General features: G+C 44.0%; 1 protein-coding gene across 7 annotated transcripts in view; it reads right to left on the reverse strand.

Annotated features, from left to right (window-relative positions):
* TFAP4 (transcription factor AP-4) overlaps positions 1 to 17,287 on the reverse strand; it is a 101,072-nt gene extending 83,785 nt beyond the window's left edge. The window contains exon 1 of one of the 7 annotated variants that reach the window (XM_069646839.1): positions 16,864 to 17,287. In XM_069646839.1, the coding sequence (XP_069502940.1) occupies positions 16,864 to 16,952 (89 nt within the window). In that variant the 5' untranslated portion in view covers positions 16,953 to 17,287. The other 6 variants (XM_069646834.1, XM_069646836.1, XM_069646832.1 and 3 more) reach the window with 6 other exon arrangements.
* Positions 17,288 to 17,686: the final 399 nt, after the last annotated feature.

The raw sequence follows: 17,686 nt of genomic DNA on the forward strand, positions 1-17,686 counted from the left end.
AGTTGTCAGTTGGTAGTTCATGGTGCATATCCAGCTGTATTGTACCATAATCCCATGTAAGCCTGAGTGGCGCTACAGATGCAGTGTCTTCGAGGCCTCATTCAAGACTAGATAGTGTGGTCCACGAATGTGTGTCATTGCAGCGTCACAAGATGTAGCATCCCATCCAGTAGCCCAACACCACAACACACAACTCTAGCAGAAAGATCACAAAGAGGAATATATACAATGACAAAATGCCTACACTAAATTTACCATGACAGCACAACTCTCCATACTCAAAAAGCAGCCAAGCACACAATTAACTGGAGCGCAAATTAACCACTGCTCTACACGAGTCACAAAACAGCTAAAAAAGTACACTGACAGCCTTATCTATACAGATCACAGCATCGCAACAACGCATCCTTGCTGTGATCTGTGCTAGTCCCCAACACCCACCGCTTGCTGCTCCAAGCAACTGAAAAAAAGAGAACGAAGTGCATTATGAATGAATCAATAACATAACCGAGCATATAGCAAAGCGTTTAACTCCTTCTCGTTTAGGGTAGTAATATGACCGGCGCAGTCAACTTTGGTGACTGACAAAAACAGGCCATGATAATGTCCATCTGCTATGCTATAATGTCTGGTGAGACCATATCAGCCTGTCAAATAGGAGGTTCATTGCAACAATAATGAAATTATTGTTGGCGGCCCGAAGGGACACTAATAGAGGAGCACGAGTCAACTCCACTGTGTTCCGAATGTCATGAAATCTGCTATAGAGGAGGGAGTAGTTTTTTTGATTAGTGTTCACTTAACTGCAGAAAGTGGAGCCCTTTCGAAGAGATCAAGTCGGGAAATTCCACATTTCATGGAAACAGTGATCTGTGATTGTAATGCACTCTGCAAATTGACCACATTACTTTCTGAATATACTTGATAAAATATTTGGCTTTCAGGGACTACAGTAACATGGTTTAATAGTTTACTTGGAGAAAAAAAAAACAAATCTCATAGTGAAGCAACCTGACACTATGTAAATACTTATTGGAACATGTTATGCCAAAAAAAATATACATACATTTTCCACATCCTGAAAACTAAATGATAGCCTGAAACGTCTCTTATTGCAGAGCACTGCGTTTCCAGCACTAAAAAACAAGGGTCATTTTATTTAAAACTTAATTGCAGAGAGGACCGGTTTTGTTTGCCCATGTGTGCAAACACCTCCCCTCAACATGCAATTTTAGTCATTTGCACTATGAAGTACAAAACAAAGGTGTAAATGCAGGCGTAATCACCCGTAAACTTACCTTTTTCACTTTGTATTGCAAACTGACTAAATGCTGCTTGTCATTTAGTCATGGCCAGCAGTGTTTGTAATTGATTCAGCTTGCTTTTAGCTGGTGTTCAAAGCAGTCAGATTCCATACAAATCCAAAGCACGGGTGCTAGCATGAAAAGGACAGGTTGGTGTATGTGCCCTTGTATGACAGTGATCCCCTCATTCCACTATACAAATATGCAAAGTCATAAACATAATCCCCACTAAAGGAAATCGTGTAAAAAGGCCACCTAATATAGCGATTGACACAAACGTCCGGCTTGATCTTATGCACATAAAAAGCAAACCCTTTTTAACATCATGGCTATAATCTTTAATTCGTTTTACGTACTGTCTTGGAAGCAGGCGGAGTTGGTACCAATTGGAGCTGCACTGAGTCTTTCAGTTGGAAATGCCCCATTGCAAAATCAATTCCCTAAAAATTCACACCCAAGAAGGTACTCCCGATAACAAAAAGGAATGTAACTGTGCAGTGTAGAAGAAAATGCAGCACAGATAGTTTTCGTAAAGTGAACTGACAACCAATTTTTTTTTGTAAAATAAGAGGGAAGGCACCATTCACAAAATTATGCCTCATGTTGGATTTTGCATCATGCTCACTGCCATGATGAAAAGGTTACAGCTGTAAAGTGTGAGGTTAAAAAAGCATTTTTCAACGAAGTAAAAGAGAATCCCATGAACTGTAACAACCTTTAAGTGAATCCAGAGACTAGCTTGTCAATGTTAAGGACCATGCAGAGAACTGCAGACATAAATGAGAACTTTCAACAAATAAAAGTGCAAAAACAGCCAGATTTCATGCAGGACACAAACGTAAATAGTGAATTTCTTCAACTATTGTCTGATCAGAATGTAAGGACATACATAAAAATGCACAGGCAAGTCAACGCTGTGCCACATGAAAGACAAAGAAAAGTGTTTGCCACAACCAAAAGAATTTAGCATGCCTCAAGAACATGGATTTAGATTTATAAATATGAAAGAACAATTCCAGGATTTTACCACTGTTCAATAATGTTAGCAGAAGATATGGTTACGGGCCATAAATAAACAGTATTCAAAGTTCCATTGTATTTTCCCCATGCAGTTTGCTTCACTTTGAAAAACACTTTTAACTCAAAATGAGAAGATGTAAAAAGTATTGAATTGGTTCACACTTTTGTAAGATGGAAAGCTGTGTATTAATTAGACGATAGTACGTGTAGTTGAAGTTGACTTACGATCCACCTCACTGCAGCTACATCACAAGATATGCCACAGTAAGGGCCCAATTCATTGTGTTCAAACTAGTTGCAAGCTCTGGCCTCAAACATTGCCAGATACTAGCTAACAAACAAAGTACAATGACACCCGTCACATGCATCACCTCGAAAAAATAAATAAAAAAAATACACAATAAATCCAAAATTAAAAGTCTTGGGATTTCCGTTAACGAGCAAAACTGCCATATACATGTACCAACATGAAGAACGTAACAGTAACCTCTCTTGGCCAAAGTCAGCATTTCTTTACGTATAAATGGAACAGGAAATGTACACGTGTTTTCAACCCCAAAAATGTAATATGAAAATTCATATCTCCATCATGTAAGGTACTACAAACGTAAAATAATGCATTAGAAAGATTTATCTTGTAACCAATATAAAAATCGTCTGGTGCATGATGATAGTTTTTCCTACTTTTCTCATCTCTGCAAATACACATCTTACAGGGACAATAGGAGTCTTTATTTTATTTATCCATTTATTATTGCTTGTTTGGCACTTATACAGCAAGTCAATTCTGTTTCAAAGTGCCCACAGGGCAACAGGGAGGGGACAGGAGAATGAGACAAAAAATTAAGTACAGGGAGGGGAGAAAAAGACAGACCTACTATGCCTTCTGAGTATTCAGAATGTGCAAGTGCAGGAGGGAGTGGGCAGTGCGGGTAGGTGCTGGGGTGCTCTTGGGTGAACAGATGAAGTGCAATATAAGTGCGAACCTCCAGGACATAGGACTCCAGGGCTGAGGCAAGTGCTGAGGATAGACAGAAGCTGGGCCGATTGAGTGTAGGTGGTCAGGGCCCTGAGGATGCATAAGGGCCCTGGTACCCAATCTAAGCAACTGAGATTAGCAGACGAGAGAAGGGGGGGGGGAAAGAGGTAAAGAGAAAGGTCTTGAGGAGCTTGTGGAATTTTGAGGAGCTTGTGGAATTTTGAGGAGCTTGTGGAATTTTAGGAAAGTCCTGCTCCAGACGCAGAGGGAGGCTGGTCCATAGCAAAGAGCCAGCTGATGAAAGCTATCGACCTCCTGCCCTCGGTTTAGCGGAAGGCTTCAGACACAGAATTGGTGTCTAAAGGGGAATATTTAGTAAGAGAATGGCAGATAGCGTGGTCCCAGGCCCCCCGAGCCTTGGGCAAGAATACAGAGGGATCTGAATTTAATTTGTGAAGCAACCCGAGAGCCAGTGAAGATGTTTTGGGTAGGATAGATGCGGTCCCTGGGCTTGAGGCTAGGGATGTCTTACTGCCCTATGCTGGATAAGCTGGAGGGGGTTGCAGAGTGGAATAAGGTAGATTCAGGAGGAGGCTATTGCAATAGTGAAGCATGGAGAGGAGCTGGGCTCGGGCAACATTGAGCTTCTGAGGGAAAGTGAGACAAGATAGAATTAGAATTCCTTTAAGACGGAACAGCTGAAAGTGGGATTTCTTGGCAATGTCCTGAGTAGGAGGAGGGAAAGGAGCGAGGACTCCAAGGTTTCTGGCTTCAGAAGGAGCAGCGGGGGGGGGGGTGAGGCCAGAGTGAAGGGAAGAAGGCGGAACAGGATCTCAAGTTTTGTTTGCATTGAGGCAGATCATTGGAAGTGCACCATGCCTGGATGGAAGATAAGCAGTCAGAGATGATGGAAAGTACAAGAGGGTCAGCAGGAAGTTTAAAAAAGAGTTGTGCATCATCTGCATAACACTGGAAGTTGGGAGAGAAGGAAGACTAACATCTACCTTACACAGCTGCCACTCCTAAAGAGCCAAGGGGAGAGGCTAGAATCCTGGAGGACACCACATGTGGAGAAGGAAGTGTGATAGGAGAAGGTGCCCAAGATGACTAGGGAAGAGCGGTTAGTTGGTCAGCCAATCCAGTGCCCGTTGCGAGATACCTAGGGTGTCGGAGCCTTTGTATGAGGATGGAATGGTTGACTGTGTCAAAGGCAGAGGAGAGAGGAGGACAGCTGGGGAGTTGGAATCCAGAAATTGCAAGCAGTTCACTGTGTTCAGAAGAGCAGTTTCTGTGCCCTCAGGATGCTCGGAATCCAGATTGATGGTCGTGGAGACCACCCACAAATTCAGTGTGAGAGGAGTTGGGGGAATGCCAACCTCGAGAAGTTTCCCCAGGAAGGCGGTGATGGAAAAAGGGGTGGTAGTTGGCTGGGCAGGTAGGGTCTGCTGATTTTTATTTATTTTTTGTTTTTTAAAGGAGGGGATGCAGAAGGAATGCTGGAGGGAGGAGAAGATCCAGTGGTGAAGGAGTGGTTGCAGAGATCAGCGACTGAGGGGGCAAGAGAGCCCATTTTGTCCTTGTGTGTGCTAGTCTTCAAATTGCATGTTCTAATCTACAGAATATAATATTGTATTAAACTTGCACAATCACATCCAAAGTTACAGCATGAAAAAAATAAAACTTAGTTTAGGAGCCAGTTTAACCCTCCCTTCTGCATCATGAATTGTGGAAGCTAAACCCAAGTCAGAGGAGATTGGCAAGAGTTGAAAATAAGATGGCCACACACAGAATTGTGAGATTAATAATGAAAAAAAAGTCAATAATTTAAAACAGACAGCATTTTGTATGAATAGAATGCCGATTTCAGAATTATACCAACTTAAAATAGAATCCTTGGCTCATGACAATCTAGAATAACTCAGGCTCATGAAATATTATTACCCAATGATATATAATGTACATTTGCAGCTGGTTGGGCGCTTGGTCATAAGTTAGTTTGTGCAACGGAAATTAGTACAGAGAATTGATCTGATTCACAAAAAAGAATGCAAGTGTTAAACTCCTGAAGTCCCGTAACTTGTCTTGAAATTCCCAGGCAGACCCATTTGTAATGTGAAATGGAAGGGTGCTTTAGCATGGTACAGCTTACTGGAGAATATTATATTCCCATCTCATTGTAGAGCCGAAGGCAAAAATTAATAGTATATTGAAATCTGCACAGACATGCAAAATTCCTTTCACCACATGTAGAGAAACCATTTTCATCTGTAAACGGGTGTCATTGGGGATAATGAAGACTGTATTTTGATTCAATTAAATTACAACATTATGTCTCATGTTGAAATGCTTTTGAGAAGTTGACAATGACGAGCAATAGAAGTGTTTAGAATGCCCAGCATCTTATAGAATACAATACATATGTAGGAGTATAGAAATGGGTGTGTGAATTGTTATTACGGAGCTTTTTGTAGGCAGGTAAAATCTCTAAATACTGACCAATTGTTTATGAGCCTCTAACATCATAGTGATTTCCTTCATATCACGCTGGAGACCACCTTTGTTTGAAGTGGACTTTAAATAAAAGATTTTGAGAATTCTTCGTTTTTCTTAGCTAGAATTGTGGTGGGGAGCTATATAGGGGACATGCAATTAGTCATGTAACTCTAACATGGACTTTGAATTTAAAATGTATGAAACAAATTCACTGCAGACAGACATTGTTCATCTGCATTTTGTCCTGCTCATGGTGGCTCTGAAGTTCAGCAGGTCCCTCAAGGAATGGCCCTAAATTGACAGGGCTGAAACCCAATGGTGTTGTGCCCATGCTCCAACCTGCCAGAGCGATATGGTAGAATGTGCCAACAGGCACACAGACAACCAAAGTTGTCTTACCCACTTTCTAGGTCCAGCAAGTGTGGAAACACGAGTCAGTGTTGGTCTCCAACCTTAAACAGAAGGCCTGGCAACCCTCACCGAGCAGTACAGCTTACAGACCTGGGAATGGTGATGAAATCATCAATAGCACCAGTAGCTCTTATTGACCGAAACAAAGAACGTTCAAACCGGAGCAGAAACTGTCTATAGGCTTTTGAGCTCATGTAGCTAAGCTTTCATTTAATAATAGGTGTTTAACCAGATGTTAGAACCCCAGAATGAAGGGAACTTTATACTTCGGAAGTTAATTTAAATAGTACCAAAACTGCTACTACAGCGTTTAGGAGCTGATAGAATCCAATAGACGCACCATACAAAAATGTAATACTTAAGCAGTATTGCACAACAGCCAATGTGCAGAAAACACATTTCACAGACACTTATCCCACGCCCATCATCAGACGCCATTCTTCCCACAGGTTACAGAATTCAACACATCTGTCACTTGAGGGGGAATAAATAGAAAAGTAAAACCACACAAACGCAGGCAGTCTTTATGAACTCAAGACCCAACCCCAAATTAGTCCAGCAACCTCCATTCCCATGGAGTTACTATCGCCACAAAGCATCCACTAGGTTTTCATACACTTGGGTTCATGCGACGCCTGAAACTCACTTGAGATTTACTATGGATTGAAAGATGCTGAGGCTGCCATAAGTAACTTGTGTGATCATGAAAACAAGACCACAGGTTATTAGCAGATGCGTTTGCCCTGAAATCGCTTCAATGCACTACAGAGTTCTCAAGACACTATTCTATTGTGCATGTAGTATTGTTATGCAATATTGTACAAACCCAGTGATTCCGCTCAGGCTCAGTAGGTTTCAATAAGCATGCTCATTTAACCAGACCCACCACCACTACTGGTAAGCATCACCATCCATAAACCAGCTGCACAACCTGAAGTCAACTCCAATAGAAAACCATCCACCACAACTAGAGCAAAGAAACCAAAGCCATCAAACGCAGCATAAATCACAGTCTAAACAATTAGTCAAAAGTGCAACGCCATCCGTGCTTTAAAAGACAAGATTATGGAACACTGCAACAGCATGATCGCCCAGCCCATCTGGTGCCTTCCTGGTTACTGCTCTTTTCCCCCTACTTAAGGAGCCCTCCAGCCTCTTTTCCTTTGCAGATGGGTAGCAGGTGCAAGTGATCTAGGTCACAAACACCACCCACCTTCTTAGCCCTGCCTTTTTCTTCCTGCTTGCAACTCTTAGATCAAGGGCATCTCTCACCCGGGTATCCGAAGGGAAGGGCAGAAAAGAAATGGGCAGTTCTTGTTTGGACCAGGAGGATCCAGAGCCCGAACCCCTGCTCAGACAGCAGGTAAGTATGCACCAACATGTGTTTACTCCCTCTGTCCCCACAGGCCATCTCCACCCCTCTGGTCCCCCATATGATGTTACCTTGTGCCCCCCCCCTCCTCCCACACAGGTGTTGCCCGTTTTGCTCGATTCTTCTACCCTGCTCCCCCTTGAACTCCCTCCAGCCTATTTCTGTAGGAGTCTGTCCTGATACATTCTGGTTTCACTATCACCGTCTTGTGGCCAAGGCTGGGTTTGACTTTTAGGGACTTCATTGATTCTCGGTGCATCACCCTTTCTCATGTGTGTTACTGTTGACTTCTGCAATTGTATTTCACTCTCCCCTCTTGCTTCTCCACTCTTTTTGACTGCTTACTCCCAGTTCTCTCCTCCTCTTCCTTCCCTCTCCCCCCCCCCCCTCCTCCGCTTACTACTATGCACTTACTCCATCAGAATTGTCCCTGGACCTAGTATGATTGTCTCGGGAGGATAGTTCAGGTGCAGCGTGCTCACCTTGGAAGCAAGATAGAGCGGCACGGGTTCAATCCCCAGGTTCACGATTAGAAACGTCTGGGTATTAAGCGCGTTATAAATAACCAATCATCATAGCAACCTCGTCCGTCTCCTACCCCCCTCCCCTTGTTTCCCCCCCCCTCCAGCACTATCTAAAATGTCATCAGGCCAAGTACGATAGTTAATTTCACATCCTTAGTGTTAATGGTCTGTAGGAATGTCATTGTATTTTTAAACACATTGTGTATAGGCGCTATATAAATAAACTATAATATATCAGACACCCCCTCCCATTACTCCACAACACTGCCAGGTAAATAAAAAAAAAAAAGAAAAAAAGACTAGCACACAAGATCATATCCTACATGTGCATGTTTCTACAACTATCGTAATCTTCACGAAAGCATCCCACTACTCTTCATTTCATATTCCAGACACTGAAGTCCAACGGACACATGCACGATTGCAGAAACCCACCCTCGACCTTGTAAAACACCATCCAATCACTCACCAACCTTTTCATAAGGGACTTAAATCAAAAAAATATATACATATATAAAACACCAGACCAATAACCATTCAGCTACAGCAGAGGTTCACCCATCAAACTACTCAAAGATTACAAGTTCAGCTTTTGACAATGGTACAGCACTGAAACAGCCACCATCAGAATCGGCGACACTCAACAAAGAGGGACTCCTAGCTATAGGCCAGTTGAACTTTTTGGCAGCCTTCGAATCTCTGCCTTGCAAACAGGGGTTTTATGGCTGACTTGCACTGGTCTACCTCAAACTCACAGATTCAGCAGATGAGTCCAAATTGAGCTACTCTATCCCCAATCATCTGCAACGACTAGATGAAGAGGGGGAGTAAGCAGAGGCTAGCAACTTCAACATACACCAACGACACCCACCTGTCTCATGAGGTCAATATCGTTAAAGCAGTTTCTCAAGAGGTAAAGCCTTGCCTTCACCTAAGCCAATGTGTCAAGCACCCAACGCGAAAAACTGGATCCCACCGACAATGAGGAAGCCCGAGTCCAGACTTCGGCTGGCAAGAAAGACTGTAGACATTCACTTCAGTACTCCGCCTGAATCAAAAAATACCTACACTGATTTGTCACCAATAATAACCTCTTATTCCAGACACAGTGGTAAGAAAATCCAGGCAGCCATAAACCAGCTCTCTATAGTCGCATCCTTCTTCTGCACAACACTTTTCAGAACAGTCATCCAAACCTTTCTTCTACCCCCACTCTACAGCTGGGACAGCCCTTGCCGGTCTCAACTGTGCCACTTGAAAACAGCCCCAACATCATGCAGCAGACCTCCCACACGAGGTAGAAGGAATTCAAATCCCATCATAGCCAAGGTAATGCATTGCTTACAAAGGCCATACCAACCCAAGCAGCAAAATACTCAGACAAATCTCCCACGGGTAATGTAGAGCAAAAGATATCGCCAAATTGTTTAAAAAAAGTAAAAAAAATAAAATAAAAAGAGAGATACCTTTGTACTACCATGCCTCTGCAATAAGTACACCTAGGGGACTTCCGGTGCATTTAGCATATATAGCTTAAAGCGGCGCTAAGAATTTCACAGACCACAATTATTTTGGCAGAGCAGTTTACTTCACTGTGCTACCCGTTAAGGTAATCCCACCACTGTGTGATAACCATGCTGCGGTTATCTCACGTCACTGTTCTCATACGTTGCTGGCCTACTCCAAGGTATTATCACCACTAATATATACTCCACTCCCTTGGTACCCACCACTGTCTAATCCAGGAAGTCTGCCTAGTGTGTTGACCAGTTTATGACCAGTTGCTGTGCGGTCTGCACTACCAGAAAACTCCAGGGTGCTCTAGGACTTCCTTACACTTTCCATAACCGAGATACACCACTACCCACAAGTGGGGTAATAGTGTTTGTATACTCCAAAGGGACTGGTATGGCCAAAATATTGTGAGAGGGGGTGGGGAGGTGGGGGTACATGCCACAGATTAAGCACAGGAGGAACGTGCAAGAGGTCAGCATGGTAACTGACACTAGTTAAAAAGCCCACATGTCCATCAGGGTCACCACTCTCCACACCAACACAAATTCTACTTTACAACACTTGGTTCATACCAACTAAGCAACCCACACTCAGCAATTGAACACCCCCTCCCAAAATACACACCACACCTCTCCAAATATTACAATGGCCTAATCAGGGGATGCTCGTCTCACTTGCAACCTCCTCCATATCCAGGCACACCCAAACACCAGCTTGGCCATGGGCGTTTTCAGCACATCAAAACAAGGGTGCTCAAAGCGAAGCTAAAGGGCAGATAAAGACTATGCGCTATGGCTCAGGTAGTTTTCTAGGAAAGCCCTTGTATCACATTCCATGCTTCCCGCCCGGACCAGAGAACAGAAACTGAAAACCACATTATTTTTTACATTAAAATTAGGCTTTTGTATTGCACTGCATGCAGAGTCTAGCCTCTAAGCGCAAAACCAGGTATCGAACCTATGCTGCTCAGCATAGTCTTGCTTCCAAGACGCGCATTGTCCCCTTTAGCTATTCAGAAGGGGAAAAAACGTTTTCAATGGGTTCTAGGTTAGGAGATGGTTATATGCACCACAACTAAAGGTTTTCAGTTTAAAATTGTAGTCTAAATTTTGGGCACAGAATCATGAAAATGTAAATTGCTCCTGTGTGCGACCTGGCATCAATTGGATTTTCTCATATGCTACCTTCCAAAGCAGACTGCATTTTATGGCTTCTATACCCACTCCCTTTTTTTCATATCTGACACACACAATAACATATCAACAATAATCTTCCATAAACATACTAAGCCAGAGATTTACCTCACTATAAAATTCAGAACCCCCCCTAAAAAAAAAAAAAAAAAAATTTAGAAATATAGATATATATATAAAAAATAATACACTCTACAGAGAACATCATTCCAATTATACTAAATACCTTCAAGTAAACATATCTAATTCGAAATTTTTGTTCGGATTCCACAAGCTCCTCAATCTATGCATCAGTTCATTTGGATTTGAAAATCAAAAATGTGCTCCATATTTTATCAAAAAGTTTTTTCTGCAAGTTCATTACAATCTCTCAACATTACAGATCGAGCATGTTTCATCTAACCATGCATCTTTCGAAAGAAATCACTTGTGTCGTTTAAGATTATTCTTTTCGGCCACCATAGAATTTCAGAATCCAAGTCACTTGATGAGACAACAAATCCGCTTGCTCGCGTGTCTTCGCCCAAAATCAGGCACACAAAAAAAAAGCATACCTCTCCTAGAACCCTGTTCATCATATCTGTAATCCTGTTCCAAAATGTTGCCAGCCTGCAGCAGTCCCACTGCATATGTTCAAGAGTACCTTTTGAGGGACCACATCCCCGAGCAAGAGTCAGTCAAGCTCACGCCTTGTTTGTATAAACGTTCTGGTGTCCAGAAAAGGTCCGATTCATTGAAATCTTTGGAATATGTTTTACACAGAGCCTCCCAACTGGGGGACGACGTTTCATTTGCAAGGCACTGACTAAGAATTAATGTTTTTCATTTCCACTTGTCCGTTTGCTTAGAAGTTTATATAGCCTGGACGCTATATGATCCTGGTCCACTTGGCTTTAAAGAAGAACCTTTAAATCTGCACCTTCCAGAGCTGCCAATGAAATAGCTCTTAGTATTCGATACTCCCCAAAAGTGCAATAGTTTAAAACCATATTTTATTTTCAATTCTGGATGCAAAAGTCAAGACCCATATTTAAAAATGTCACTAATCACATTAACACCCTCCAGGAACCATTTTGGCCGTTGTTTACTCTTATAACTGGATTCAGCCAAATTGACAACGAACCCATTAAGCCTGTGTCCATGTCCAATGTCAAAACCATATTCTCCTCAAGCCATGCTTCTGCGCAAAAGTAAGGCCAATGGATTGAATGAGCCAACCATACTTGTGTCAGCTATAGCCCATTCATCTTATGGTTCAGTTAAGAAAAGTGCCTAGACAAATGCTTGATGATATTTGGCAAAGTTCGGAACATTCAATCCCCCTCTTTCACTATGAAGCTGAAGTTTCCAGTTTTAATCTCAGTTTTTTATTCTCCCATAAACACGATTGAATCATACTAGCTAGCTGTTTCAATAAAAATTTCCTTAGATTAAGGGGAATCATGCTCATCACACAAGTAAGCTTTGGCGCTGCTACTGTCTTTTATTGCATTCACTTTTCCACCTATCGACTACTTCACACAATCCCGAAGCACAAAGCCTGCCGATATCTTACCCATTATTAGTTTCATGTACACATACATCATGTCTTTTTATATGTCTCTTGTAAGCCATATCTTGCGATATGGCATCCTCAAAGGGCACCATTGTAAGCCTAGATTTTCCAACTCCAATTTATTACACAACGTTGTGCATGGCAGTGTCTCAGATTTTAACCAATCGATTTTGTAATTCAAGATACATTTCTCAATAAGATCCATCAGTATCCGAACCAATGTCAATTCCTGAAAAACCAAAAGAATAACATCTGCAAAAAGCCATAGCTTCTGCGACATTCCATGAAAGTTGATACCCTACCCTTTATTCCAGTCTCTGATCTGATAGCCACAGCTATCAGTTCCAAGGAAACAACAAATAGCATTAGTGACAGTGGGCAACCATGGAGCATTCCTCGTAACAATTCAAACTTGGATCATATCATTCCCTTTGTTAATACTTCAGCCATTGGGTTTGTGTTTAGCAATCTTACCCAGCTCAGGGATTCTGCTCCAAAATTCATCCTCTCCAATGTCCAACAACCTCTGTCTAATTCCTTCTCTGCATCCAAGGACAGGACAGCCAAACCCACCTTTTGCTTGTTCGCTTCCAACATTATTAATAGGCGATTCCGCACATTTGTCACAAATACTCTTACTTTAATGAAGCCCACCTGATTCTTATGCATCAATTTCAACAAGACTTTCTCTTGCCTGCCTGCACCTTTGAAATAAGTTTTTATAGGTCTATACCTGCCTGGACCCACGGGTGGCCTCTCTGGTTTCAATAAAATTGATATCATACTGTGTCTTGGCGCGAGTGGGAGCCTACCTTTACACCTGCTTTGTATGAAGGTATTCACAGGTTTTAAAACTCCCATTGTAAAATTCAGCAGGAAAACCATCCGGCCCATGACACTTCCTGAAGTTCAATTGATACACAGCCTGATTTCGTTAACAGTTATTTCTGCCTCCAAAATAGCCATTTCACCCTCTGTTACACTCTCCAATGGTTGACTATTCAAGAATTCATCAATCTCGGCAGAATCGTCCGTCTGAGTTTCACTGTACAGATTCTCAAAATTGTCTAAATGTTGTGCTCATTTCCTGTGGTACATAGGTAATATGACCATCACTCTTACGAATTGCATGAAACACATTCTCATATCGTTTTTGGCCCGTTTCAACATTAAATTTCACCATTCCCCTTCCTGGACCAAAGCATGAAGCGATGCAGTGATTTCATTGAGGGATAGTGCAGGGTTTGAAAGGAGAAGGGAGCTATTTAGCTCCTGCTTCTAAGCTAGAAGGTTGATATCAACTGCTACCAAGAGCTACCTTTGGCTTCCCATGCCAGCCGATAATGAACAAATCCACATATAACAATTTAACTGTTTGGTTGAATCTAGAAATAAACATTAGGATACTATACAAAATTTAAAGCATAATGGGCAATAAATAATGGACTAAATTATATGTTTGCATCTTATGTGGCAGTTAGATGGGTGGAACACTATGTTCTATCCCCTTGTTCCCCAAGCAGTAGTTTCTGTAGTATATACAACCTAGTCTTCATCCACTCTGAAACACTGCATTCACCTTGCACACAATGTATGCTGGGCGTCATCATTTCAGAGTTGGGGGAGCAATGCAGATTTTCCATGTCTACGCTTCTGGGATGTTAAGGTACCAATATGAGAACAAAAAAGGGTTCCCAAATGTTGGGGGAACTCCCATCCCCTGCCCTCTATGAAAAAGCAAAAAATGTCAACATTTCTAAAGAAGCATTTAGAGTTAGTCCTGGTTTGTTCTAAATACTGTTACAAATTAGGCTGCCTATTCCTCCTACGATTAAACATGTCATATGCATATAATTATTCTTTTGCGAATTGGTTAATCATAAAACATGATTTTTTATTCATAGGGTGGCCAAATGCATTTTGAGAAAAATTCTCTTCATTAGGGGTCTTCAAGCAATAGTGTGATCTACAATTGATCTAAAAACATTGTCAAAGTTCCATTCAAATATCGAAGGTTAAGGTAACAAGCCAACAGACAAACAAGTATCCATACTTCAAGGGTGCGCTGGCCACATCTAAAGTCAAATCATGCAATCCATAGGCGATTCCAGTACTTTAAAGTACTAGAAACTGCCATCACTGGTAACACACTCATTCTGGAAAGCAGCAGGTCTTAACCACACCCAGCTGTATGCTTAGATGGCTCTTCTGATACCACTTCAAGCCATCAAAAAACCCAGCCCTACCTTCCTCACTCTCTTACAAATATGTGAAGTTTGTTTTACTCTGCTCCCCTTCCCCAATGATGGCTTTTCCCATTGCTCCGCAGACAACTGTACAATGTATTTTCCGGGCAAGGCTTGGCGCCATTCCACTGCAGTGGTGTCTGGAGCATTATAAAATGCCATTACGTTAAGCAAAAATGATCACCTTCTCCCACGGATTATACATCATTTATAATGCGCGTGACTCCTCGGAAGCCTCCCTCCCTGATGGCCCAAAAGCCCCTATTGCAACTTGCATATCAGTGTCACACACAATGCATCCTCGCACTACGGGAACACGAGGCTCCTGTCTGAATAGTTTTCTCAGGTCGACTCGAGCCGATAGAAACAGACCTGCACACAGTACCCAAGTACTTCCAAATTGCATACAAAAACAAGTAAAGCACACCCACCTACCCCCCCCCCCCTCCGCTCCTCTTCCGCTAAAAGTGTCCAAAATACCATTTTCAGGGACCAAAGAGGAGCCAAAACAAGTAACATGCAATCAATAACAGACAGAACACAGTGGATTGAGGAAGAAGTGGTTGCCACCCTTCCCCAAACGTAAGGAAAATTATACAACCAGGAAGAAAATACAGGCGATGTGAAACAGCACCGAACAGGTTAATGTATTATAAATAAAACCACGCAATTAGCCTATAAGAAAAAATATGAGCACTTGTAGGACATAGCTGAAGAGTACTTTCACAGCTATTAAGATCGGTGCAAATGGTTAACAAAATAATGTCCGTTTAGATTTGGTGAGGATAAATGTGTACCTGTAGTTTACGGAAGCTGGAAATAACGTCGGAAGTGCTGGTAGAGAAAGGGACATTTATAAAAGCCTCCCGTTTGTATTTTACGGTGGTGAAAAACACAGGGTACATATGTCACTTCCAAGAGCAATTTTTTTTATTTAAAATGGGGTATAATGGTAATACCGTAGACTCAACTCAATCGCGCTCATTAAGTGGTGCTTTTTGTATACTTCCCCCTTTAAGCCAATCGGCCACACGTATTTCAAGCGGCGTAAAGAAAAAAGGAAGCTGGCCCATAGGGGCATTTACAGCGTTTGCTCAGGTGTGCAGGCCTCGGAAGTGGATTAGGACGGGGCCACGTGCTCAGCAGTCGGCACGGGCCACGGCCGCGTGTGAAGACACTAGAGCGGCACGGGCTCCAGAGAGGCGGAGCTTGCAACCGTTCAAAGTTGCCACTGGGGTTTTCCGGCACCGAAACGCACGCTTTGCCTGCCTCATACGAGCAATTCAAATGCACGAGGTGGCAACAGGAGAGGACCAAACAGTGCCACCGCCATCTCGACGAAAAAACGAGCACACCGAGTGGGGTACCAGTTCTGTGACGTGTGGTAGGGCTATGGACTTTGACACCCCAGAGTCATTCTACCACTCGTTGAAGCTTTCGCTTTGTGTATCGTCGAACGCGTGGTGAAGACGGACCTACAATTCCCAGAGTTCGCCTTTTTAGACTACAACCCCCGGCAGCCCCTCTGCCTCCCAGGAGGCTGCAGAGTCACCGCCAGGCCCAGCTGGTAACACACCCCCTTCCACACATACAAAAAAATTACAGAATGGTCCATTTTAAAACAGCCCCCAAACGCTCAGAACCACCAATGATTCAATTACTCTCACTCGCCACACAGCCCTCAAATACGCCAACACCGGCCACGAGGTTACTAAAACGAAACATGATGGGATACTAGCCATTACATTTTCGACAAGCGGGGGGGGGCGTAACCATGTGCGAGGGGAGTAAAGGAGGGTGGTCAGCTGAGAATACCCCCCCCTCCCCGTGCAGAAGCTCTGGCTGTTGCAGCAAAAAGAGGCGGGGCGGGGTGCGCTGCAGTAGAAAGCATGGCCGGGCTGCCTGCAGGAGCCGCAGCACGTGGGTCTGTTTGCAGACGGCACCCCGGCGCTGCGGGGCATCCAAGCGGGCTCCGCGGCGTCCCAACAGGCACTTCCCGCACGTTCCACCTAGACTCCCACCCCCACGGCACTGCGCCTGGACGAAGCGTGGCCGTGACTGCATGGTACGGCAGCACACAATACCTCGTGTTGGCTACCACCTGCAGCTCCCGCTCGGCGCAATTACACATGCACCAGCTCCATGCACAGCAGGGGCAAGTGAATGGCGGGGGGCTCTGCTGCTGCGCCGCGCGCGTCCAAGCAGAAGGGGGGCGGCTGTAAAGATAGCAACAAGGGGGCCTCTTGCGCACCTGCACAGGCCTCCGATGACCTCTTTCTCCGTCTTCCTGAAGTGCTGCAACGAGGACACCTTCTGGGCCGGCACCATGAAGTACTCCATGCCTGGTAAAGTGCGCAGCAAACACCCCAATGTGATGGGGGGCAAAGCAGGCCGCGTGCAGAAGGGGGCGGCTACCCGGCGCTCGCTAGTTCTCCCCGTGTGTTTGCAGCTGATCAGATGTCTGCTTCAAGGCGGGAAACAGCTGGTGGGACGTAGCACCGCCCGCCCCCTCCGCGGAGTAAGGCACTGCATGTAAACAAAGGACTACTTTTCATGGGAGGAGGGGGTAAGGAGAGGCGGGGCGGCGCGGCGCGATGCAGCTGGGTGTGGGCTGAACCGGGGACCGGGAGGCCAGAGGAGGTCGGATAGGAATGGCAGGCTGTGAGTAAATGTGGTTTTTACTGCAGATACATCCGCCACTACAATGAGTGAAGAGGCACCATCAGCTGACAGGGAGGAGAGCAACAAGAGGAGCTCAGATCCAATACTAGCCACACTGCAACAACAGCACGGAGCTCGTATTGCGCATTGACCACGCCGCGGCAGCGCACTGGTAATTGCAACAATGGAGGTGGGCATGGTTCTTCGAATGCATTCCCAGAGTTATGCCGCGTGCGCCCGGCGAGTGTAGCGTATGCGCTGAGCCCTATGGAACACGGCCAGATAGTAGAAAGCCGACAGCGACAAGTGTCCGTACGGCAGCAACACGATTGGAGTGTGGAGTTGTGGGGAGTTCATTGGCTCTCTAATTTGAGCAAGATATAGTAACGGCGTGGGTTTCTGACGGTCCAAAA

The sequence above is a fragment of the Ambystoma mexicanum genome, chromosome 2q, assembly GCF_040938575.1.
Source record: "Ambystoma mexicanum isolate Mex_15411 chromosome 2q, UKY_AmexF1_1, whole genome shotgun sequence".
NCBI classification, from domain to species: Eukaryota; Metazoa; Chordata; class Amphibia; order Caudata; family Ambystomatidae; genus Ambystoma; species Ambystoma mexicanum.